The sequence below is a fragment of the Rattus norvegicus genome, chromosome 16, assembly GCF_036323735.1.
Source record: "Rattus norvegicus strain BN/NHsdMcwi chromosome 16, GRCr8, whole genome shotgun sequence".
In the NCBI taxonomy this organism is placed as follows: domain Eukaryota; kingdom Metazoa; phylum Chordata; class Mammalia; order Rodentia; family Muridae; genus Rattus; species Rattus norvegicus.
The window spans coordinates 83,142,566-83,166,614 of record NC_086034.1 but is presented as its reverse complement, the minus strand read 5'-3'; the positions used below and the strand labels follow the sequence as shown (position 1 = coordinate 83,166,614).

General features: G+C 50.0%; 2 protein-coding genes and 1 long non-coding RNA gene across 5 annotated transcripts in view; 2 read left to right on the top strand and 1 right to left on the bottom strand.

The window, feature by feature from the left end:
• The first annotated feature begins 926 nt into the window (after window positions 1-926).
• Window positions 927-16,511, top strand: Proz (protein Z, vitamin K-dependent plasma glycoprotein). Of its 2 annotated transcripts, NM_001309433.1 has the most exons (8): window positions 996-1,093; window positions 2,954-3,117; window positions 4,726-4,750; window positions 5,377-5,490; window positions 6,925-7,056; window positions 7,400-7,491; window positions 10,091-10,208; window positions 11,643-14,463. In NM_001309433.1, the coding sequence occupies exons 1-8, from the start codon at window positions 1,012-1,014 to the stop codon at window positions 12,134-12,136; spliced, it is 1,221 nt and encodes a 406-aa protein (NP_001296362.1). In that variant the 5' UTR covers window positions 996-1,011; the 3' UTR covers window positions 12,137-14,463. The 2 variants fall into 2 exon arrangements, with proteins under 2 accessions (XP_017455649.1, NP_001296362.1); XM_017600160.3 differs by lacking the exon at window positions 5,377-5,490 and having other exon boundaries at window positions 927-1,093; window positions 11,643-16,511.
• The window catches only part of Pcid2 (PCI domain containing 2), a 25,466-nt gene continuing 17,180 nt past the window's right edge, over window positions 15,764-24,049 (bottom strand). For both annotated transcript variants that reach the window (NM_001169144.1, XM_063275578.1), the window contains 5 exons: window positions 20,437-20,537; window positions 18,999-19,072; window positions 18,743-18,868; window positions 17,280-17,403; window positions 15,764-17,003 (listed from right to left, as the gene is read on the bottom strand). In NM_001169144.1, coding sequence (NP_001162615.1) covers window positions 16,914-17,003; window positions 17,280-17,403; window positions 18,743-18,868; window positions 18,999-19,072; window positions 20,437-20,537 — 515 coding nt within the window. In that variant the 3' untranslated portion in view covers window positions 15,764-16,913. The remainder of the gene's footprint in view (window positions 17,004-17,279; window positions 17,404-18,742; window positions 18,869-18,998; window positions 19,073-20,436; window positions 20,538-24,049) is intronic.
• LOC134482531 (uncharacterized) lies at window positions 19,866-21,559 on the top strand. Its single transcript, XR_010058758.1, has 2 exons — window positions 19,866-19,999; window positions 20,247-21,559. It is a non-coding gene; the product is annotated as an uncharacterized LOC134482531 (long non-coding RNA).

Below are 24,049 nucleotides of genomic sequence, written 5' to 3'. Positions count from 1 at the left end.
CTTTGTTGTCTTGTGTCCCCTCGGGCTCTTACAGATTCCCCACCTCTTCTTCCTCAGAGCTCCCTGAGTGCTGACCAGAAGGATTTGGATCCCTATTCTCAAGCTGCTGTTCTTGGTTTTAACAGTTGTTAATGGTGTGTAAATGTCCACGTGGGATGGATTCCCCACAGACAAATCTCTCCAGCCTTTTCCTAGGAGGCAGCGCAGAGACCTCCAGACTGCCTGTACGTCACCCTGCTTGATCCTAGAAAATTAATTTCCAGCTTAGGTCACTCACTACAGATACAGTTGAATTTGCTTCTCATCCAACTTTTAGAAAACAACTCCACAGTGTTTGTGTTGAAGATAGGGTGCTGCCCTCTCTGTCTCCTTCCCTCTCTATCTTAATAAATAATCGTGTTTATTTATTATTTATTAAAGGTGTCATTCGAGTTTTGCCCCTGCGAGTGTCCTACAGTCAACCAAAGATACAGGCACCAGCGCACTGGTAGAAGGACCCATTGCTCATGATACTTTCATGTACCCCTACTCCCGTGTCCCTGCGAGTGTGGCTCCAGTCACGCCTCCTGGTTTCCTCCCACGTGCCTCAGATCGCACTGTGCGCTCTCACCGAGGCCTCTCACCTGCCCGTCTCCATCATGGGATTTTGCACTGTAAAATCCCCTTCTCTGTTCACTCCATGTGCCCCCTCCCTTGTAAGACTACACATCCCTGTGGTAACCTCCTCCCTACTCAGTGCTGTGTCCAGACCCAGGAAGGCGCCTTGCAGGGAAAGGATCCGACCGATGCAGAGGCCCCTCGGTGTCTACCTCTCCCTAACCATAAAGGCAGGAGGGGAGCACAGTGAGAAGGAGCCTCTTCTGCAAGCCATCAACGCCGGGCGGGGTCCATGGGTCATCTAGACGCTCTATGTGTACTAAGGCACACATTGACCACAGTGCTTCCCGAAGCCCTGGACTTTGGTTACCTGCAGACTTTGCTCTGCCTGAGCCAGCCAGGCTCTGGGTCAGCATGGCTGACTGCATCTCACTGCACCGGGGTTTCATTCTCTCCTTCGTCCTCACCCTCGCCCTGCACCAGGTGGAGCTGTCAGGTAGGCATTTGCTGTTTTGTTCTTTTAAAGAACATTTTCTCTCCCCGCCCCCACCCCGGTTAATTTATTTATTCTTTCACTTTACAACCTGATTGCAGCCCCCCCTTCCTCCCAGTCCGCCCATCACACAGCCCCTCCCCTACCCCTCTTCCCCTTCTCCTCTGAAAAGGGGAAAGGCCCCCTGGGTACCAACCCACTCTGGCACATCAAGTAACTGCAGGGCAAGACATTTTCTTAAGTCAGAGTCTTATTTCTATAGTCCAAGCTGGTCTGGAACTTTCTACAGTTCAGGCTCTCTTCAGCTCTTGGCAATCCCCCACCTCAGTTTCCCACGTGCTAGAACCACAGGAATGAATCACCAGACCTAGCCATCTCATCCTCGGGACACTCAATGCTTCTGTAGATGATCTTGTCTGTAGGGGTCTGAAAGGACAAGCCGTGTTCTCACTCTCCCTCCTGAAAGTCAGTGTGGTAACAGCTGCTGAGAGGAACAGGGGCCTTAACAGGCCAAGTACAGCCTAAGTTGTGCAGGACGAGACCAGGCTGGGAACACCTTAGCCAAAGCTAGGCTGTAGCCTGTCCATGTACATGTCGGGTGTTCTTGTTCTGTGCCAGAGGCTGTGGGGCAGCCAACCCGAGCCTGGATCCATATCGCTCTCTCTACCCTGGAGCGTCGAAGCCTTCTGTGGCACTCCTGGCCCCTCTGAGACTCTGCAGGGCCTTCTGTGTTGTGGTTCCGGGCCACTGATCTTCACTCTCTCTGACTTCCGCACTCCCCCCATCCAGGCCTGACACTCGTCCTCACCAGTCACTCCATGTGGAACGGTTGCTAAACGCCAACTTCCTGTGAGGGTGGAGCCCACACGGGCAAGTTCTATCTGCCCACTCTCCACACGCACCCAAGCCTGAGCACAGAGCTGCTCAGAAAATCACTGTTGTTGGGTTGAGCCTGCCAAGCCTTGTGGTCCACGTCTACACAATCTTAGCCAAATGGGGCTACTTGGCACTTTCCTCAGCGGTATTGGGGGAAAAGATCGCCCAAAAAAGATGGCTTGCATACCTGCCGTCATCCTGTTGACAGTGACTGTGAGCTAGGTGCTCCTGGTGAGCAGGACCGTGTCTCTAAGCCCTGTGATGGCATCACTGTCCCTGAGGTGGACAAAACCTTGTTGCCACATCAATGCCAAACTGTGTGCATCTTCCTGGCAGCCGGTCCTCTCCTCAGACCACTGCTCTAAGTGTCCAAAGTGGCAGCAAGGGTAGGAGGAGCTCAGAGCCCAATTCTATCCTGTGAATGTGCAGGAAGGAAAACTGTGTGGGTCTGAGCTGTGCCTGAAGGAGCGACTTAGCCTACCCTAGTACACCCGGTCCCCAGAGCTGTCTGTCTGTCTGCCTGCCTGCCTGGCCAGGATTCCTTCCTACTGTGGAGAAGCCACTCAATGCCTGCATTCCTGTATTTCTTGTTCACACATGGACACCCTCCACTCTCCATGAAGCCCTTACCTGCTGTGCGTCTGCCCACAGGTGTTGCAAGATTTAAAATTACCAGGGTAGATAACACTGAAGCAAACAATGGTGTTCCTGCCCATGTCCTCCTACTACTGTGTGGACGCTTACCTAGATGATCATGGCTTCTCTGGGCCTGGATCCTCTATCCACAAAATGCCAATGTGTCTGCCCAAATCTTACAAGGGCCATCCACTCACTCAACCAATGGAAAGTACATGCCCAGCTGAGATGTAAGCAGTTGGTCCTGGGGATGCTCAGAGCAGGCCCTGCTGACCAGGGGGGAGCAGCATGCGCTGGCTGAGGCCCTGGGTGAGAGAGGGCTCCTGCTCACACTGTCCTGCCTCTCTGCAGTGTTTCTTCCAGCCTCGGAGGCAAACAACATTCTGCTGAGATGGAGGCGGGCCAGTTCTTACCTCCTGGAAGAATTCCTCCAGGGGAACCTAGAAAGGGAGTGTTACGAGGAAATCTGCAACCTCGAGGAGGCAAGAGAAGTGTTTGAAAATGACGCCAGCACGGTACGAAAGCCCTCGGGGCCCGGTTCAGGCACAGCTGGCTCGGGATCAGTTAGTCCATTTTCTTATGGTGGGGTTGGCGCAAGCCTGACCTCACAGATGAGAAGCCAGCCCTAGAGATGGCAGGGACCGAGGACCCCACTCTCTCTACACTCCCTTCTGGTCAGGCTGCCTAGCTGAGGAGACCTGTCCATCACGCCACGACCAAAGCACTCTGCCGCTTGCACGTGCCAGGGGAATTTTAGGAAGACGAAACCTTTCCCTTACAGACACACAGCGAGCACATTCCCCACGATCCATAAGTGGCTTCTTTCCTCACACATGCATGCACACTAGACAATCGGGTAAGAATTCGACACTTTTAATTATTCATAAGGTCTGCCACAAGCAGAGAGAGGGAGCCAAAACTGAAGCAACGACGACTATTTCCACATAAATACTTCAGAATTTGGTTGTAAAGCATTTAATAACAATTTCCCAGGCCGGGGTGTGGCACGCCGGTGGAGTGCTTGTCCTGCCTGAGGTCCTGGTTCAATTCCCAGAGCTGTGACAGTTTCACATGTAAATGTAGCAATATTTAAAACTGTTTGTGAATAAAACATTAACCTCTTTTCTATAGAGTGTTTAAATATTTTTAATTATAGTTTCCTAAAGGCCCCTAGGCTATAGAGGATCCTTCTGGAACAGCCCAACTGTCATCTAGAGAAAGCAAGGAAAAGTTTTTAAGTAACCTGCCCTAAATTCCAATCTGTGAGGGGAACAGCAATTGTGACATCATCCACACATCGTTAGGAGGTACGGTTTGGGGACATGCCACGCGTCTGAATAGCTCATTTGGACGAGGCCTCTGCTCTAGTCCCACCCCCACGAGCCTTCACAATTATAACAGCTTATTGGGAAAACAAAGTCAAGATTTCAGACCGACACGATGCATCTATTTCTGTAGAGTGAGGTGGGAAAGTGGCCGGAAACAAGGCACAGCGTAGCTTCCTGTGCTCACGCACTTCACCCCCTCCCTGTGAGACATGGTCAGTAACCTGCCATAGAGTATTCCACTCCTGTTCCGTGTAAATAGAAACCATACACGAAAAACCCACATCATCTCAACAAGCGAGTAAAATCCATGCATTCTCACCCCTGAGTCCATCTGTCTTAGTCAGGGTTTCTATTCCTGCACAAACATCATGACCAAGAAGCAAGCTGGGGAGGAAAGGGTTTATTCAGCTTACACTTCCACATCGATGTTCATCACCAAAGGAAGTCAGGACTGGGACTCAAGCAGGTCAGGAAGCAGGAGCTGATGCAGAGGCCATGGAGGGATGTTACTTACTGGCTTGCTCCCCCTGGCTTGCTCAGCTTGCTCTCTTATAGAACCCAAGACCACCAGCCCAGAGATGGCACCACCCACAATGCGTTGTGTACCCCCTTGATCACTAATTGAGAAAATTCCTTACAGCTGGGCCTCATGGAGGCATTTCCTCAAGGGAGGTTCCTTTCTCTGTGATAACTTCAGCTTGAGTCAAGTTGACACACAGAACCAGCCAGTGCACCATCCATGGTAGACTGAATACAGAAAGAATGTGGTAACATTCTTACTTTTTGCTTCCACAGGATGAGTTCTGGAGTCAGTACAGTGGTGAGTGCCCTTCCAGCTCTCTCTGGCCTGTGTTCCTTCCTCTTCAGCTCTGAGATGGGTCTCTGCTGAGGCCCATGGACTCATATTCTAAGCCTCTGGCTCCTGAGAGGGACAGGGTGTCTGCCAGGGAAGGACATTGGTGAGGACCACAGTGAGGCCTCTGGTTTTGATATCTGGGGGTTCCCAGGCAGCTAGGGCTCAGGCAACAGACAGGATTGCTCCTTCCTCCCAACCTCATAGCTTGTCCAACTTCTGGGAAGGAGCAAGCTGTAGGCCAGAAGTTGTTGGGTCAGACCTTGGCTGTGCACCATATGAGAGAACTGTGGCTGGAACCCTGATGTTTGTCTCGGGGTCTGCTCTGCAGGCTATCCTCAGGAGGAGCATGGGATGGGTGTCAGCAGAAAGAGGTGTAAGGCTTAATGGAGAATGTAGGGTGGGTGAGCTCAAGGACACTTTGAAATGAATGGGAGATTGGGTGCATGATAGTAATGTCGAGAGATGCATAGGGGTCACATGGCACAGTGGGACAGGAAGCGCCTGGAACATGGCCTCCTCTACCCTGGTGGAGAAGCTCGGGGTCCTGGCTCAGAGTCCACAGTGCAGTCTCAGAGGCCCTTCTTCCGTAGGTGGCTTTCCGTGCATCTCCCAGCCCTGCCTCAACAACGGGACATGTAAGGACCACATCCGCAGTTTCAGCTGCACGTGTGCCCCCGGCTATGAGGGCAAGACTTGTGCAATGGGTGAGGTGCCGTCCATTCCCAATCCACGAGGGGCCTTCTTGGAAGTCACAGCAGCTAGCTCAGGCACAGGAGGGTGCCCAGGAACCGTGATACACTCATCTCAGGGGGCTCCTTGGTTCCCCTATTCTGCCCCACCCTGGAAATCATGCCCCAGGTCCTGGCCGTATCCTGTGACCCTACTGTCTGGCCCTACCTCTGTTGAAAAATTTCACAGCATAGGGGTCTCCTCTCCTCTTTCCTGACCATTCCCCCTAGTCCATAATTGGCATCCAAGCTGGAAGGGCAGTACACAACTGTGTCTGACTGGTATGCCAGTCAGGGGATACTCTAGATAGAGAGAAAGCAAGGCAAAGCTTCATAAATAAATAGCCTTTGTTTCTTGAATTTTAGGAATTGATTCTAGGGTCCCATATGTGCAGGCAAACTCTCTTCCACTGGGCAATATCTCCAGGCCTTTTAACATTCTATTTTGATCAGGGTCTGAGTAAGTTCCCCAGGCTGGCCTTGAACTTGATATGCATGGGGCTAGAAAGATGGCCCACGGGTTAAAAAGGCTGTCTGCTCTTCCAGGTTCGATTCCCAGCACCCACAGGGCCGCTCTCAACCTTCTTTAACCTCAGTCCCAGGAGGAGTCTGGTACCTCCTTCTGATCTCTGTGGGCACTGCACGCATATATGCAAAACATTCAGATAAATAAAAAATAAATAAAGGGACTTACTACATAGTCCAGGCAGTCTTTGAACTAATGGTCCTCCTCCCTCAGACATCAAAGTAGCTATGATGGACAGACCTGTAGCACCAGGCCTGACTAAGAACAGTCCCATAATACCCATGCAAATGATGTCATGGAGCCAAGAGAATGGATTCCTGACAATTGGTGGCTATGGGAATAAAGAGTGTTTCTGGCAGCTCAGAGCCAGCTCTGTGGAGAACAGGTCCTTTGCTCTCAACTAGATTCCCAGGCCATCACCTCCCTGGTGATGCTTTGGGAGTGGTCCACCTAGACTGTGCTGAAGGACTTTAGCCCCTCCTCCACTGCTCAGCCATCTGTCCTGGGCTCTGACCCACTCTCGGTCCCATTTCTGTTCCTTAGGAACCATCTAAAGATAGCACCTGTTGCGTTAGGAAAGGAAACAACCAGGAACATAGATGCTAGGGCAGTGGAAGACGCCCGCATGGGACTCCTCCTGAGGCCAAACATAGGTGCCACCTCACTGCGTCTCCACGAGCTCTCCTGGGGCGCTTGAGTGTGGGAAGCTTTCTATGAGGCCTGGAGAGAGTCAGGACTGTAGATGTAGTACCGTGTTTATATTTCCCCTGGACATGTAACATACAAGCAACAGCAGAGCAGGCAAGCCAGACCCATGCACCGGGAATCAATGACACGGACTGACACACCAGCATGGCTAGTTTGACCCTCTCCTTCCCTTTCAGCTAAAAATGAATGTCACCTAGAGAGGACGGACGGATGCCAGCATTTCTGCCACCCAGGGCAGTCATCCTACATGTGCAGCTGTGCCAAGGGCTACAAGCTGGGTGAGGACCACAGATCATGCAGTCCAAGTGGTGAGTTCTCAGAGGTAGGCAGTCGCCCACCCTCTGCCTCACGAGTAGGGGCTGGAGCGCTGTAGTTAGTTGGATGTAGTTGCTGACTCCGGGTTCTGGCCTCCACGGTAGAGCAACCATAGGCTGGATGTGCTCTGTGTCAGAAGGCCCGTTACTCTTATTATCCACAGCTGCCCCATAAGTAATCCCGGGAGCAGGCAGTTCAGCCTTACCTTGCTCCCCATGGGCACCAATGACCTCGAGTCTGCCAGCACTCAGATGAGACTTTAGGTCAGTGCCGCTGTGGACCCCACGTCTGCTCAGAAGATACTGCTTTTCTCCCCCATGTCACCCACAACTGAAGACAAATGTGCATGCGGGGCCCTGACTTCCCAGCACATCAGGACACAAATGACAGACGACATCTGCCGGAGTTGGCCTAGCTTCCCGTGGCAGGTAATAACACTCCGCAACAGCTTCTGTTTTGTTACAAACTCCATTCTGTTGTTTCTATTTTCTTGCCCCAAAGAGGTAACTACTAAGTGAGTTAGGAAAGCTCTCTCCTGAGCTCCACTGGCTCTCCCAGAGGGCAAACTGGGCTCTCTGCACCATTAGCTCCTCATTAGGAGTTCTGTTGGTTCCATCCACCAGGATACACCATGTGTGTCTGACCAATGGCTTTCTCTTTATGTCTTGTGCCACAGTGGAGCACCAGGGCAGGCGGCTGACTGAGCGCAGCCCCTGATGCACCCCCTTCCTGGACTCAAAGCTACTATGTTTCAGCCCATTTCTCTTTGTTCCCCTTTTCTGACTGACTTAGAATTTAAGCACTGGAGGCCTGCTCACCTGACAGTGCTCTTGCCAGGTATCACTCGCGACTTGGCAACAATGTATAGGATTCCCCCTGTCCATCAGTTCCATGCCCCTCACTGTCACCCTTCAGTTAGTTGGCCAGTAATCAAGTTCTTGCTTGCTCTGCTTTGTCACCGCAACATGGGCCTTGCTTGGTCCTTGTGGTTCTATGCCACCATCTTGGCCTTGACTTCCCTATTTTTCACTCTATTCATGTATCTCTATGGCAACCTGGTCCTCTGCTTCATTACCTTCCATAGAAAAGCCTGCTCAAAGGGGGTATAGTACCCACCAGGTAGGCTGTGAAGAAATTTCTAGTAGTCACACGGATATAAGTAAGAACAGGTAAAAATAGCTTTAATGTTCTTAATTCAGTCTAAATATATACCAAATATATGTAAATATAAAATAAATCAGATTTTATTTCATTCATATATATATACATATACATATATATGCAACATCAAATGGACCCAGTAGTGTGTGTGTGTGTGTGTGTGTGTGTGTGTGTGTGTGTGTGTGTGTGTTGCAATAATAATTAAAGAGGAAGAGGTCATTAATTTGAGAGGGAGTTGGGGAACACACGTATCTATTAAATCTGTCTGAAGTTGCTTGTATGTACATGTGTTTAGGGCTGACCACTTGGGATGGAATAACCTATTAGCTGGTCCCAGAAGAAAACAGATTCTTCTCTCAGTGCTCATGGACTGACTGCTCTTCATTTAGGAGTAGGCTCTTTGTGAGGTTTCTCCACCCGTGCTAGCTGCCATTATGCAGAATTGTTTAGGCAGCTACACTGGTGCTATTTCCTGGGTGTAGTTTCCCTGTCTTGTCTAGAACTAGTTACCTCAGAACAGGCCTCCTGGTCCTCCGGATTTTATAATTCCTTCTACTGCGTTCCTCAAATCCCCCTGAGTCTAAAGGATAGGGCTAGGGGTTGCACTGAGGATGTATCAAGTGCGTATGGGGACCCCATGCTCACCTTCTGTGTCTGACCAGTTATGGATTTCAATAACTGTCTCCATCTGCTGCAAAAGGATCTAGAACTATGCTTATCAGACTGTTAATGGCCCCAGACAGGCCTGGGGTGTGGACACAGTGTGGGTGTGTGCACACAGTGTGACTGGGTGAGCTTCTAGGCTCCTGTCTTAATCTGAATCATGTCCACCGTCATCCTCAAGGTCAGTAGTCTTTGCATTTGCCGCATCCAGTCTGTTAATCCACAGTCTGTAGTCTGTCCATCACCTCCTTTTAACTTGTGTTTTTCCCCTCTACTTAGTTATTTGAGTTTCTGGAATAGTCAAAGCTGCTTTATCGCTCTTACATTGTGCCCCACCTAACAGTTCATTCTGAGTCAGCTGGGTTGACTTTTCTCCTCAGTATGGAACACGGATCATGGTTTTCTGCCTGGCGACTACTAATGGGTGGCAGAGCTTGTGAGCTATAACTTATTATCTACAGAAAGCCTTGTGCTCTATCAATTTGTTTCAGCGATGCTCTGAAACATGGTAAGATGCCTGGAAACGGCTTAATGGAATTGTACCTCCCTTGTAGGCTTTGCTGGGGAAGGCTGGTGCAGTGGTTAGGGCCAGTTGCTTCCCCTACAGAGACAGGACCCTGCTGTGTATACCAAATGTAGCTTGGCTACATTTTCAACCAGCTGGTCTAACACATTACTTTCAGCATTCCTGAGCCCTGAACTGTCCCACTGACCCTTTGGAACGAGCTTCCCTGGCCTTAAGTAGTTTCTCTCCGTAAACAAATGCACGAGGCTCCTGACAATGGGGCGGAGCCTGAGCTCCTTAGCATCCTGTCCATCCCACAGCTACCGCCCACCATGGTGTCTCCCAGGGCTCTCCACTCCCTTGCCACTCGGTGGACTCTGCCTGAGTTATCCATCCTGCTCTGCACCATGCAAACTCAGAAGTCACACAAGCTCTGGCCCCTGATAGACTTTCAGCATCCCTGGTGACCAGCCCTTCAATCCCATCTGTTTCCCTTGTTCCAGGGGGAGGGGAAATCTGACAGCTATTACTCGACTCTGTCAGCAAGGCCACCGTCAGCAGTGCTGATGGCCATGGAAGAGGCAGTGGGATGTGGACACTGACTGACTGCCCCACGTGCCCAGGACACCCACCCAGCCTTACTGCCCCCTGATGTCACATTGGCTCCTCACAGCCATTTTCTTTTTCTTTTTTGAAAGGTCAGATTAACAAATTCTGAAGGAGAGGACTTCTGTGCTGGCGTGTTACTCCAGGAAAACTTCGTGCTGACAACAGCGAAGTGCTCGTTACTGCACAGCAACCTCAGTGTGAAAGCAGGTGAGTGTCTCTTCTGTGAGCTTTATAAGTGAAGCGCTCATAAATGAAGCAATCCAACAGAGGGATGAAATGAATCCTACTGGAAATCCTACTGGAAAAGACACAAAACAGCATCAGAAATACTGAGATGGTTGTAAACTGCAAGCATAGACACACAAGACATGACTAGTAGAATGTGGATACAGCAGGCTAGTGTCACAGACAAACAAGGCATGACCAGTAGAATGTGGACACAGCAGACCAGTGCCATAAACAAACAAGACATGACTAGTAGAATGTGGACATAGCAGACCAGTGCCACAGACAAACAAGACATGATTAGTAGAATGTGGACACAGCAGACCAGTGCCACAGACAAACAAGACATGACTAGTAGAATGTGGATACAGCAGGCCAGTGTCACAGACAAACAAGGCATGACCAGTAGAATGTGGACACAGCAGACCAGTGCCACAGACAAACAAGACATGACTAGTAGAATGTGGATACAGCAGGCCAGTGTCACAGACAAACAAGGCATGACTAGTAGAATGTGGACACACCAGGCCAGTGTCACAGACAAACAAGACATGACCAGTAGAATGTGGACACAGCAGGCCAGTGTCACAGACACACAAGACATGACCAGTAGAATGTGGACACAGCAGGCCAGTGTCACAGACACACAAGACATGACCAGTAGAATGTGGACACAGCAGGCCAGTGTCACAGACAAACAAGACATGACCAGTAGAATGTGGACACAGCAGGCCAGTGTCACAGACAAACAAGACATGACTAGTAGAATGTGGACACAGCAGGCCAGTGCTAAGTAGCATTTAGCATGGACAAGTCCCAGCAGTGGAGCCACTACCTGGACATGGAGGGCTGGCTGAAGGCCAGAGGGGCTGGGTTCAAATCCTGACTTCCTATCATCTTGGGCTGTAATCCTGTCCCATCTCAAGACTTACCTGTAGCTCCATTCTCCATCCCTAAATCATTTCCCCCGTTGGAAAGGCCCTAGCATCGGCCATGGATGTACTTAACAGCAAATTCGAGCCTTGAAGTGAGTGCGTCTCACCGCTTGTCCTTAAATACTCGTGGAAACAAGCTATTAGCTGAGACCCCAACTGAACAAGCCAAATGTGTCTAGAAACCCTGAGCAGTGCGTTCAGTCTGCCCTGGAGCTGTTTCTTTTCAGCGTCTCCTGTTTTCTAACCGCTCCCCATTCCCCGTGCAGTTCTGTGTTCCAGAATAAACATTTGACTTTTTTAGAGGACAGTGTGATGAGGCCCAGGAAACGAGTCGGCTTGGCCCACTCTGTTATCTGCACTTGTGTCCCCAAAGAACGGTGCTGCTGCCCCGCCAGGGTCTCACTGAGCAATTAGTCCCTGGCGGCTGTCTCACCATTGAAGACAAAGCAATGTAAGCTGGGTGGTTTGCTCATGGTTTCAGATGATGACCAGCAGATCAGGATCAAGAGCGCCCACGTGCACATGCGTTACGACAAGGAGACGGGGGAGAACGATGTCTCACTGCTCGAGCTGGAGAAACCCTTGCAGTGTCCCATCCCAGCGCTCCCTGTCTGTGTCCCAGAGAGGGACTTTGCAGAGCATGTCCTTATCCCTGGAACGAAGGGTGTCCTCAGCGGCTGGATGCTTAATGGCATAGACCTGGATCGCACACTGACGATGCTTTCGGTCACACAAACAGATGGGGAGGAATGTGGACAGATCCTGAATGTAACCGTCACTACGAGGACAAGCTGTGAGAAGGGCAGTGAAGTGATGGGGCCTTGGGTGGAAGGAAGTGTGGTGACCCGCCAGCACAAGGGCACCTGGTTCCTCACAGGGATCCTAAGCTCGCCGCCACCACCAGGGCAATCACACATGCTCCTCCTCACCTCAGTCCCGAGATACTCCATGTGGTTTAACCAGATCATGAAGTAGCTGATGACTTAGATTACGATGGCTGCCAAGCAGTCAAATCCTGTCACAGTTACCACTGGAAGATGGCCTCTCGTTCCTTGGGACTTTACATTTTTCTTTATTCTTGAGAATTTCTTACACGCATACAATGAAATGTGACCACACCCACACCCTGTTTCCCTTCTCCAACCCCATTTATATTTCCCTCAATGTGTCTCTCCTACATGTCTTCTTTCTGAGAACCCACTAAGTTCAGTTAGCGCTATCTTTGTGTGTATGGTGACGGGCCAGCCGCTGGAGCATCCTCAAAAACGTAATTTTCCTCCCCCCCCCCAGCAGCTTTCGACTGCCAACAGCTCCCCAGGGAGGAGTGTGACAGTGGATGCCCATCTATGCCACAATCCCATTGGCTTGATCTTGTGCAGCCTTGAACAGGTCACCACAGCTGCTGTGAGTCTGTGTGACCAGAAGACAGCACTTCAGGCCATTCCTCACTGTATGCTCTTCCTGATTCCCTTCCACAAAGTTCCCTAAGCCTGGTGGAGGCGGAGGTGAGGGTACAAGGGAAGGGGAGAGTTGCGGCCTGTTGATTAAGATGTCCCACTTAGGACTGAGCACTTGGCCCCTTACTCTCAATGCTTTGACTGACTTTGCAGCTTTGCATTAATCTCGGCCCATTATAAAAGAAGCTTCTGTGAACAGTCCAGCTCTAAGGATATGAACACATTTAGAGGGTGATTTTTAACATGACCATTTAGCAAAGTAACACTAGCAGCTTCTACCCTAGGCCTATGACACCCCCCACCCACCCCCAGTCACAAGCTTTTGACAAAGATGATAGCTTCAAGCATGGAATCCCTGTGGAGGAGGCTTCAAAATCAACCAGGAAGCAGTTATTTACCCCATAACACTCATGCCCCGATGGCAGCAGTGTGCACGTCCTGCTTGGCATGTCAGTATAGTGGATCAGGGTCTACACTGCTAAGACTGTTGCTGCCTTTGCGTCCTTGCAGCTAGCACAGATCTTCTGGCCCTGGGAAAGCTAGCCATCAGGAAGTTGCCTTGGTAATTTTTATCTAAACAAAGGGCTTCAGGGGGAGAAAAAGATTAGGAACTGTGAAGTAATCAGTGTCTGTCGTAAACCAGCTAAGTTACTGAGTGGGAGCTAGGTGGAGAGAGGCCGTGAACACACATGGTTACGTCACAGTTGGTGTGTCACAAACCACACTGTAACAGACATCTCTGAAACAGGAGCTTCTCGGAGCTCCCAGGGAGACAAAAGGGTAACCCCATTCTGATTTGATATGGCCCACTGACGGCCAGGAAGAGGCGAGCAGGCTTAATACTGGAAGAGGGCCGTGGACCTTCTGACAAGGATGCACTAGACACTGAGTGAAGCCCTCAGCAGCTCCCGGGAGTGCTGGAGCCCTGCAGCTCAGCCATGTGGCCAGTGAGGCTGTGCTTATGAAGATCCTAGTGTCCTGGGCCTTGGCACCCTCATCTCAAAGAGGAATAGCTGAGGTATAGCATGATGACATTTAAAGGGGGGAGGGAAAGCCAGGTGAAGTGAGGCCGAGGTAGGGAACCCCAAATCTGAAGACAGACTGGGCTGCAGAGTAAGACACTGTCTCACAAAAACAAGTATAAGGGAACAAACCAGTGTATCCTTGGGCAAGGGTTAAGTGTGAGTGTTTGATGTTGATGCAAATTAGCCACAATGTATGGGTCTGTGTGCCACATTGGAGTTCACACACAGGGCACTGGAGACAGCACGCAAGCACACAGTGTGGGGACAGCACACAAGCACACAGTGTGGGGACAGCACACAAGCACACAGTGTGGGGACAGCACACAAGTATACACTGTGGAGACAGCACACAAGCACACACTGTGGGGACAGCACACAAGCACACAGTGTGGGGACAGCACACAAGCACACAGTGTGGGGACAGCACACAAGCACACAGTGTGGGGACAGCACACAAGCACACACCGTGGGGACAGCACACGAGCACACACCGTGGGGACAGCACACGAGCACACACCGTGGGGACAGCACACGAGCACACACCGTGGGGACAGCACACGAGCACACACCGTGGGGACAGCACACGAGCACACACCGTGGGGACAGCACACGAGCACACACCGTGGGGACAGCACACGAGCACACACTGTGGAGACAGCACACGAGCACACACTGTGGAGACAGCACACAAGCACACACTGTGGAGACAGCACATGAGCACACATTGCTTCTTTACTGCCAAGTTCAACTGTTCATCATCTCACTCAGGTTCTGACTTGGGATGTCACTGTTTAATAAATTACGTGGAGCAGCCTGAAAAGTTGGTTCTGTGGCTTCTAAACTCTGAAGGATGGGATCCAGGTTGCTCATAGCAACCCCAATATTTGAACAGTTGCAAGGATGCCACTTCATTGGGTCAGCTTCTCATGGTAGCTCTGCACAGTTAACACTGTAGAGAGGACTCAGAGGACACGGGAGGGCAGGCTCAGCACTGGACAGGTCATCAGCACTGCCAGATAGGGGCCATACTCAATGCCAGACGCTTCTCTGCACATCGTAGCTACCGGTTCAGAGGGTACGTCTTGGGGTCATGGGACATGACCAGGGACGTGGCACAGGCAATGTTCTCAGCTGGAGAATGGTAAAATTCATAACTCAAGGCACCGCTTCCTGTGGAACCCAGCTTCAGCTGCTGGAGATGGCCATGTGGGGAATACAAGCTGTCCACGCGTGCACACCCCAATGAGCCCAGTGCGTCCCAGTCCACACCAGTCATGAGTGAACTGCCCTCTAAGCCCCAGGACCATTTCCCTTCACATGGAGCAGACACCAAAAGCTACAAAGTCTGACCTGGCAAAGATTTGGCAAGTTGGGATGTTGGTGCTTCCCGGCACAGTGATGGTGGGGATGTTGGTGCTTCTCGGCAGGGATGGGTGATTTTTGTCATCTGCGAGAGGATGCTAATGAAGCAGCCACATAAGGGGAAGCCCTGTGCCCTGCCCCACTTGAGAACACGTAAGCTCCATCAGAACTTGTCTGCACAAGGGGCGGCTTCTGACTGCAACAGCGCTGCAGAGACTAATATTAGCTTTCCCACCTTGGTGCACTTCTCATAAATAGGGGGACATAAGCCTCCCACGGTGCACACACTTGTAATCCTGAGCACCTGGTCTGGAGACACAGGGGTGAGAAGACATCATGAGAAAGCATGGTCTACACTGAGTTCCAGACCAGCCAGGCTGTATAAAAAGATAGATGGATGGATGGATGGATGGATGGATGGATGGATGGATGGATGGATGGATGGATGGATGGAATAACACACAGAGGAAACATACACTCTTAAGAAGTTGGAGTATCGGGTTGGGGATTTAGCTCAGTGGTAGAGCGCTTGCCTAGGAAGCGCAAGGCCCTGGGTTCGGTCCCCAGCTCCGGGAAAAAAAAAAAAAAAAAAAGAAGTTGGAGTATCAGAGGCTGCAGAGATGGTTCAGTGGTTAAGAGCACCCACTGCTCTTCCAGGAAACCTGGGTTCAATTCCCAGCATCCACAAGACTGTTTATCTGTAACTCTAGGATCTGACTCCCTCACACAGACATACATGCAGACAACACCAATGCACATAAAATAAATAAACTATTTATTAAAAAGAAGAGGAGGAAGAGGAGGAAGAAGAGGAAGGAGAAAGCAGCAGCAGTCTCCAGCACTGCAGGATGTTTTGTGCCCAGAATCTTTTGCTGAAGCCCTGTCCAGGCCAACTGCCTAGAGACAGAGTTTCTGGAAGGGGTTAAGCTGGACATAGCTGCAGAGTGAGGGCCTGGCAGCACAGAGGCTGTAGGAAAAGGAAGAGAGGCCGAGGACAAGCAACAGTAGCGCAGAAGGGCCCCTGACCAGAGCCCAACAGTCAGGCCTTGCCTTAGTCCCATAGCCTTCAGAACCATAGGAAAATGAGCAGAGAGCTGAAAATTTTACATCAGACTAAATTCTGCTTTTCTTTAAGAAGACTTATTTGCTTACATTTGCCCGTTTGCCCGAGTAAGCTTATGTACATACATGTGCAGGAGCCCATGGAGGCCAAAAGCAATGGATTCCTAGAACTGGAGTTAGATGGCTGTGAGCTGCCATGTGAATGCTAGGAAACAAACACACCCCCTCTGGCACAGCAGTAGCTGTCTTGACTGAACCACCTCTCCACCCCCTAAATTCTACTTTTTTTTTTTTTTTTTTGTTCTTTTTTTCGGAGCTGGGGACCGAACCCAGGGCCTTGCGCTTCCTAGGCAAGCGCTCTGCCACTGAGCCAAATCCCCAGCCCCTAAATTCTACTTTTTAAAAAGAAGCCTCAAGTTAACTAAGCATTTTGAGCTCACAAAAGGCTGACATTTCGCATATGAAAATAGATACATCACTTAACACACAAGAAGGCGCCCGCCCGCTGTATAAATGTGGATTACCTGTTCTTAAAAAGGAAGAGAGAAAGAAGGAAAGAAAGAAAACACTACAAAGTGTTACAAAGACAGCCTCCATAAACAACATAAAACGGAAGCATAGCTGTTTCCCTCCCAGAAGTTCACAGGCACCACAGGCCAGCAGCAGGCTGTTTGTCCGTCCTGAAAAAGAATTCCAGGTCTTAGCGAGGCTGGCATGATTAGGACAATGGGAACACGGCGAGTCCCTCAGGTGCTGGCAGCTGCCTCGGGGGGCTGGGGAAGCCCCGGAGACTTGAGCTACAGAGGACAGCTGCAAAAGGAGCTCTCCACCTGCAGGGCCTGGGCCTTAGCACACCGTGGACAGCGGAGGGAAAGGGTTCTGCTTGCTGACGACCAGTTTCTGATGCTGATGGGAGATATAACCTTTAATGTGACCCTGAAACAGAGAAAAGATAGAGGCTTACACTTCTGAGTCCCAGTCACGTCAACTATGTCATGATGATGGAAACTCCCTTCCCTGGGGACACACGTGGCAGAGAGCACACTAATACAGGCTGTACCCCTCTACACTGACCCACACGAGGCCCTTTAAATAGTATTTACTGGGGGAAAATCAGTTCTACTAGAAAATGCCCTCATAAATAGAAAAGGTCTTCTGGTGACACTGTCACCATATCACAGCCCTGCTGAGAGCAGGCCAAGACTCACTCACCATGTGTATCAAGTTGGCCAGAATGCACTGGACTTCGTCAATGTCCACATCTTCCACGTGCATGAACTTCAAAGCAACCAGAAAGGCATCTAGAGACAGCTGATGTGTTTTGAGTAGCAAATATCTACAGAGAAAGGAAACTGCTGTGAGTAACAACAGGACTCAGTACTACAGGCACAAGAGGACAGAGGACAGGAAAAGACGTCATTTGGTGAGCAAATGTTCACACATGTTTTAAGTCCTTCCTGATGAGATACACCTAAAACACAGCCCACAAACAGCAGCTATTCAACACGGTGGTGGATAAGCTTTGTACTGTAAGCAGCCACTGTACGAATAGAATGTTTTAGATGTCTCCTGAGTAGTTATTAAATCTTCAATCATACTTTGTCATAAGTCAATTAACTCTGAGATGGCCTATGATCCCTGTTCCTCCGTACTATTTCTGATAGACTGCCTTCAGCTGTAAAACAGGACTCTGTGTCCCAGAGCCACTGTTAATCACACACAGGAAAAGAACTATCCCATCTAACTCCTCACACACAGTGCTGAGAAGAGAAGCCAGCTGCCATGGCAGAAAAGGAAAGAGGACAGCAGTTCCACAGCGGGGACAGGCAGGTGTCAGGCACCCCAAGTTCATATTGAATCTGTTGCTATGTCGTCACACAGCCTTCAGCCTCTGTCCCAAGAGGGCCAGGATGCTGCCCCCATAGGCTACAATGGGCTACATCATCTCTGCAAGGCAGCCCACTCTCTTTTCTTTGGGGAGTGTGTGTGTGCGTGTGTGTGTGTGTGTGTTCGTGTGTGTGTGTGTATGAAGGGTGTGTATGTGTGTGTATGAAGGGTGTACATATATGTGTGTGTGTGTATGAAGGTGTGTATGTGTGTGTGTGTGTATGAAGGATGTGTGTGTGTGTATGAAGGGTGTGTATGTGTGTGTGTGTATGAAGGGTGTGTATGTGTGTGTGTATGAAGGGTGTGTGTGTGTGTATGTGTGTGTGTGTATGAAGGATGTGTGTGTGTGTGTATGAAGGGTGTGTATGTGTGTGTGTGTGTGCGTGTATGAAGGGTGTGTATGTGTGTGTGTGTGCGTGTATGAAGGGTGTGTATGTGTGTGTGTATGAAGGGTGTGTGTGTGTGTATGAAGGATGTGTGTGTGTGTATGAAGGGTGTGTATGTGTGGGTGTGTGCGTGTATGAAGGGTGTGTGTGTGTGTGTGTATGAAGGGTGTGTATGTGTGTATATGTGTGTGAGAATGCAGGTGTGTATGTAGAGCTCAGAGAACAGCTCAGCCAGTCCTTGCCGTCCTTCCACCTTGTTGAAAGAGGCTCTCCTTGTCTCTGCTGCTTTTACACCTAAGATGCCCGATGTGGCCTTCCAGCTTGGACATGGGCTCTGGGCTCCAGCACCGGCCCACAAGCTTACACACAGCATTTTGCTCACTGAGCGCCCCAGGCACGCACACTTTCTTGAAGAGGTTCCTGTAAGTGATGATCTTCAGCTTCTCCAGGATGAGGAAGATACCACAGCGGATGAAGAAAGTCTCGTGCTTTGCCAGCGCCTCATTGAGCAGCAGCAGGTTGCCCTCACTGGGCAAGGAGAAACACCACGTGGGCCATAGGGCAAAATCACAGAAAGAGAGGTCAACATGGCTTCCAGGACAACGTGTGCAAAATCTATTAGTCTCCTGTTCTTAAGACTGTGAAAGCCTGGGCCTACCTGACAGCTCTGGTCACTTCTGAGAACTGCATCAGGTGGTACTTCCTCAGGAGCTCGATGGTCGGCATGTGACCCTACGACAGGAAGTTAGCTCCACTTTACAACAAAGTACGGATGAGTATGGCTGTAGGGCATTTGATCGTCCAGAGCTGGAGTTCCAGGCAGCTGTGAGCTGTGACACAGATGCTGGGCGTCCAACTCCAAATGTCCGCAAGAGCAACAAACACTGCTAACCCTGAGCTGTCTCTGCAGCCCCAACATCTCCACGGTTTTCTCATCACGAAATCACACAGAGAAACGAAAGCATAGGGAACCAAATGTAAGAAGCTGAACAAGGCTTTAATATCCCAGTCTGTGCCAGGTAGAAGGCTGGACAGGTCAAGGCACCTGCCACCATGCCTGATGACCCAAGTTCAATCCCCGCAGAGTGGAAGGGGGACAGTCACCCTCTGAGCTCTGAGTGCTGCGGTCTGCACAGCCACACAGAGAAACACAGAACGTCAATGTGACAGTGCTGGAGAACGGAAACCCTGGTCAAGAAATAAGGAAGCCTGGGCACCACCAGCTTTTCAACTCAGTGGGCTATACCTCAGCCGTGACCTTCCCATGTGCAGTGTCACTTATGTGCTGGCATGACCTCAGCTGTGACCTTCCCATGTGCAGTGTCACTTATGTGCTGGCATGACCTCAGCAGTGACCATCCCATGTGCAGTGTCACTTATGCTCTGAGAGCAGTGGCAACTGAAGAAATGCCAGGGTAAGCACAGGGCTGGGGATGAGGATGTCTCCCAGAGGAGGACTGGGGGTGGGAGGTGGCGACCTTACTGCTTTCCCGTTAGTATAAACTACTCTGAACTATCTGTTTCAGCCACATGCAGCACTACTGGCCTCCCCCAGCTGCGTGTCAGATGTGAAAAGAAGCACTTCCTCAGACGCTGTGCCAGTTGACTGGTATATCTACCCATGAGGCTTTCCTGGTCAAGTATCAACTGACCTTCACGGTGAGATGTACCTGCAACCCCATCAGCTGGGAAGTGGAGGCACAGGATCAGAGTTCAAGGACAGTCTAGGTCACATTAAGTTTGAAGCCAACCTGAGATACTTAAGACTGTCTCAAAAATATTTATTTATTATGATTAAGATTCCCACAGGCAGCTGGGATGGTGCTTTTTCCCTTCTAGTTAACTCACTGACCTGAATTCAGCTTCTAAGAAACAGAAGTAACGTGTGCGGTTTCACTTGTTATAGGGCTGTTGCAGTCCAGAGCTTCCGTCAGGAGAAGTAACTACAACAAAGCTCCCAGGAAGGCCTTGGAGCTGTGGGCATGCCGTGCAGACATGTGCAAGCTCTGCTGTGCTGTGCGCAGGCCCAGCACGTCTCAGCACAAGCTCACCACAGCCACAGTGAGCTGCGAAGGCCGCTCCTCCCACTCACTCACCAGCAGCATCTTCACTGGCAGCAGGTAGATCAGAATCATCCTCTTGTTCTTCTGGCTGGAGCGATGGCAGTGCTCAAAGGCAAACGACAGGTACTCCTCAGCTGCAGAGAGCGGACCCCTCCCATGAGATCCGAGCGCACAGCCCGCATCTTACCCTCTGACTGTTCCACCACCATGGCCTTTGTGCAAAAGGCAGCTTTCCCTCCGGAAACTCTGGCAGCAACCCTGCCTCATTTTCATACGGTGACTTTTCTTATGTAAAATCCACAGCCCCAAATTCAACAAGAATTTGCCTGGGTGTCCTTGGCTTGCCATGGTGGTCAGAGGTGGCATAGTTAACAGGAAACTATGTATATTAATTCCTGTTGAGATTCTAATTTGCTACTGTCACCTGCACATCAGCAGATTACTGTTAAATCTGGGAAACACAAATGCAACATCTGTAAAACACTGCCAGGACTCAGGTGAGAAAACCGGCTGTGGGCAGCACACAGTGTCACTTAAAACCACCGCGCTTAACCATGATCTTAGCAACCTGTAATCTAAGCCTGTCCTGCCCACACCTAATAGATTTAAGAATACAGAAAATAAATATTCAGTTGGCCAAAGGCCATGCCCTCAGGCAGACTGTGCAGTAACAGCCAGCATGGATCTCAGAGGTTACCCCACTACTGAGACCTGTTCAGCTGAGAGCAGAAAGCCTTTCCTCAGGGGCAAAGCCTCAAGGTCAGAGGAGAGCGGTGTTGGGGGTCAGACCTGTACCTGCTGTGGAGGTCTCTCCTGGACTGTTAGGCCACAACTATGTTGGGAAGCACAGGTGCCCTCACACAGACTAGAGTCTGGCGTTGAGGAAGTCTGCACTGAGAGCCACCTCTGATCCCAAATAGTGTGGCTCTGCCAAAGTGAAGCTCTCACCTCACACCTGGAGGTAACCACCACTGGGGCAGGCCTGTGTCACCCACCCCAAACTGTCTCATAGGAAGCCCGCAGAGGTGCGGCTGTCAGGGAAGACAACAGCTGGTGCATCACTCCAGTCAGCACATTCCTACTGTGGCCTTTAGGGGACACTGTGGTGGGGAGCCCAAACCCAAGAAAACATACATGGGCAGCAACATTGACCTGTTATGTGTCTCTGTGTGTTGTTTTGTTAAGAGCTCTCAGAGGACTCAGGCTTGGTTCCAAAACCTACATTGGGGGACTCACAATCATTCATAACTTCTGTTCCAAGGAATCAGACACCATTTCTGGCCTGGATGGACCTTGCATACACACAGTGTGATTCCTACATATATGTGGGCAACACTCAATAAAATAAAAATACATTTTAAAGAAAAGAAAAGGCAGACAGAAGGAAGGGAGGGGAGGGAATGAACTTGACAGCCAGGCGTGACGGTTCTGTGACCTCAGGGCCCAGAAACTAAAACAGAGAGACAAATGATGAGGAGGCTCTGAGATAAATAGGGTTTTATAAGCAAAGAGGGGTAAGGAGTGGGGGGCAAGTGGGAGGAGTTGGGAGAAATGTATATACCGAAAACACACTGTATGAAATTCTCAAGAAATTAATTTTTAAAGAGAAAGGATGGAAGGAAGGAAATAAGGAAAGATAAATGGATGGGTAGATGGATGGATAAATGGATGGTTTCCAACCAGAGCTTGAGACAGAATACTCAGGGACAAGCCTAGTTCTTTTTCAGAGCACAGATAGTTCAGCAACCCCAATGGCTCAAGATCATTCAGGTTTAAAGTACATTAAAAGAGCTGGGAAAGAAAGTCCTGGGTGGCAACGTGAATACACTGACCTGGCTGTACCAGGGAAGCAGTGTGAATACACCGACCTGGCTGTACCAAGGAGGCAGTGTGAATACACTGACCTGGCTGTACCAGGGAAGCAGTGTGAATACACCGACCTGGCTGTACCAGGGAGGCAGTGTGAATACACCGACCTGGCTGTACCAGGGAGGCAGTGTGAATACACCGACCTGGCTGTACCAGGGAGGCAGTGTGAATACACTGACCTGGCTGTACCAGGGAAGCAGTGTGAATACACCCACTGGCTGTATCAGGGAGGCAGTGTGAATACACCGACCTGGCTGTACCAGGGAGGCAGTGTGAATACACCCACCTGGCTGCATCAGGGAAGCAGCGTGAATACACCGACCTGGCTATTATTAGGGTTCCCAAAATATCACTGAGCTCTCCAATGTGATGTCATCTCTAATGTCCCTAACTTAGGCGTTCTGCTTAAGATGGAAAAGAGAAACGGGCAATAATCAAGGAGATCCCTTCTGTAAAAACTGGATCATCTATAAAACACAGGTGAAAAGGAAAAAGACGCTATGCAAGCCTGAAGCTCAAGCTCTCTCCACAGAAGGGGCAGTTGTTTGCTCTCACAGAACCTCGGGCAGACAGCAGAGGCTAAGCACCCGCCCCTCGGAGGCTGACTCCCTGCTACATCCTGGAGAAGGAGTGCATGGCTATCTTAGAACAGGGCATTGGGTGATGGACACTGAACTACTTCTGATACCGCAACTCACCACAGTCAGCATGGCTAAGAGCCCATCCTACTCTTCCAAAGGGCCCGAGTTCAGTTCGTAGGTGCTAGCACCTACACCTGGCAGCTCACAAATGCCTGTAACTGCAGTTGCAGGAGATCTGAAGCTTCTGGCCTCCTAGAATAAGGCGTGCAAATACCTACCCCAATACACATCCATGTAATTAACTCAAAATAAAATGAATCTTAAAAAGGGTTTTTTAAAAAAGAAATTTGTCAACAAATATGAGAGATGATGTGGGAAAAAACCCTTACTCACTGCTGGTATGAGTGAAAATCAATACAGCCATTATGTAAATCAGTCTTAAAAAACAGAACTACCCTCTGACCCAGCCACCCCACCCCTGAGCACTCTGCAGGATAGCTGGGCAGCTTTGACATACATTTAGGAATGCTACATAGAAAGGGGTTGGGGATTTAGCTCAGTGGTAGAGCACTTGCCTAGCAAGCACAAGGCCCTGAGTTCGGTCCCCAGCTCTGAAAAAGAGAAAAAAAAAAAGAGAAGGAATGCTACATAGAGTAAGATTTTCTAAGTATCACTTTTCACTTGCATAATTACTTTACTGTCAAAAATATAAGCACTTGGAAAAATACATAAAAAAGAATAGGAGCCAGCAAGATGGCTGAGAACAGGGCTGGCTGTGAGGCCTGAAGGGCTGAGGGAAGTCTTGAACCCACCTAAGGGTTCCACAGTTGTCATCTGTCTCCCATGGATAAGCCACGGCACACACACACCAAAAGTCACACCACACACACACACACACACACACACACACACACACACACACACACACACATGCACCTCACAAAATAAATTTCAAAAATACAACAAATCTAGGTGTGGTACCTCATCCCTATAATCCCAGGACACTCTGGAGCCCGATGCAGGAGGATACCCATGAATTTGAGGCTAGTCTAGGTTACATAGTAAATTCCAGGACAGTCTGCTACAGAGTGAGACCCTGTCTCAAAAAACAAAGCAAAGAGGGCATCGGACAGATGACTCAGTCCTCAAAGTACTTCCTGCTTTTCCAAAGGACCCAAGTTCAGTTCCCAGACCCA

Bases quoted from the DNA above. Each gene is read 5' to 3' on its own strand.
- Proz (NM_001309433.1), top strand. From the start codon at position 1,012: ATGGCTGACTGCATCTCACTGCACCGGGGTTTCATTCTCTCCTTCGTC. The intron at 3,118-4,725 runs GTACGAAAGCCC...TTGCTTCCACAG, and splicing joins TTGAAAATGACGCCAGCACG to GATGAGTTCTGGAGTCAGTA. The intron at 4,751-5,376 runs GTGAGTGCCCTT...CTTCTTCCGTAG, and splicing joins GTTCTGGAGTCAGTACAGTG to GTGGCTTTCCGTGCATCTCC.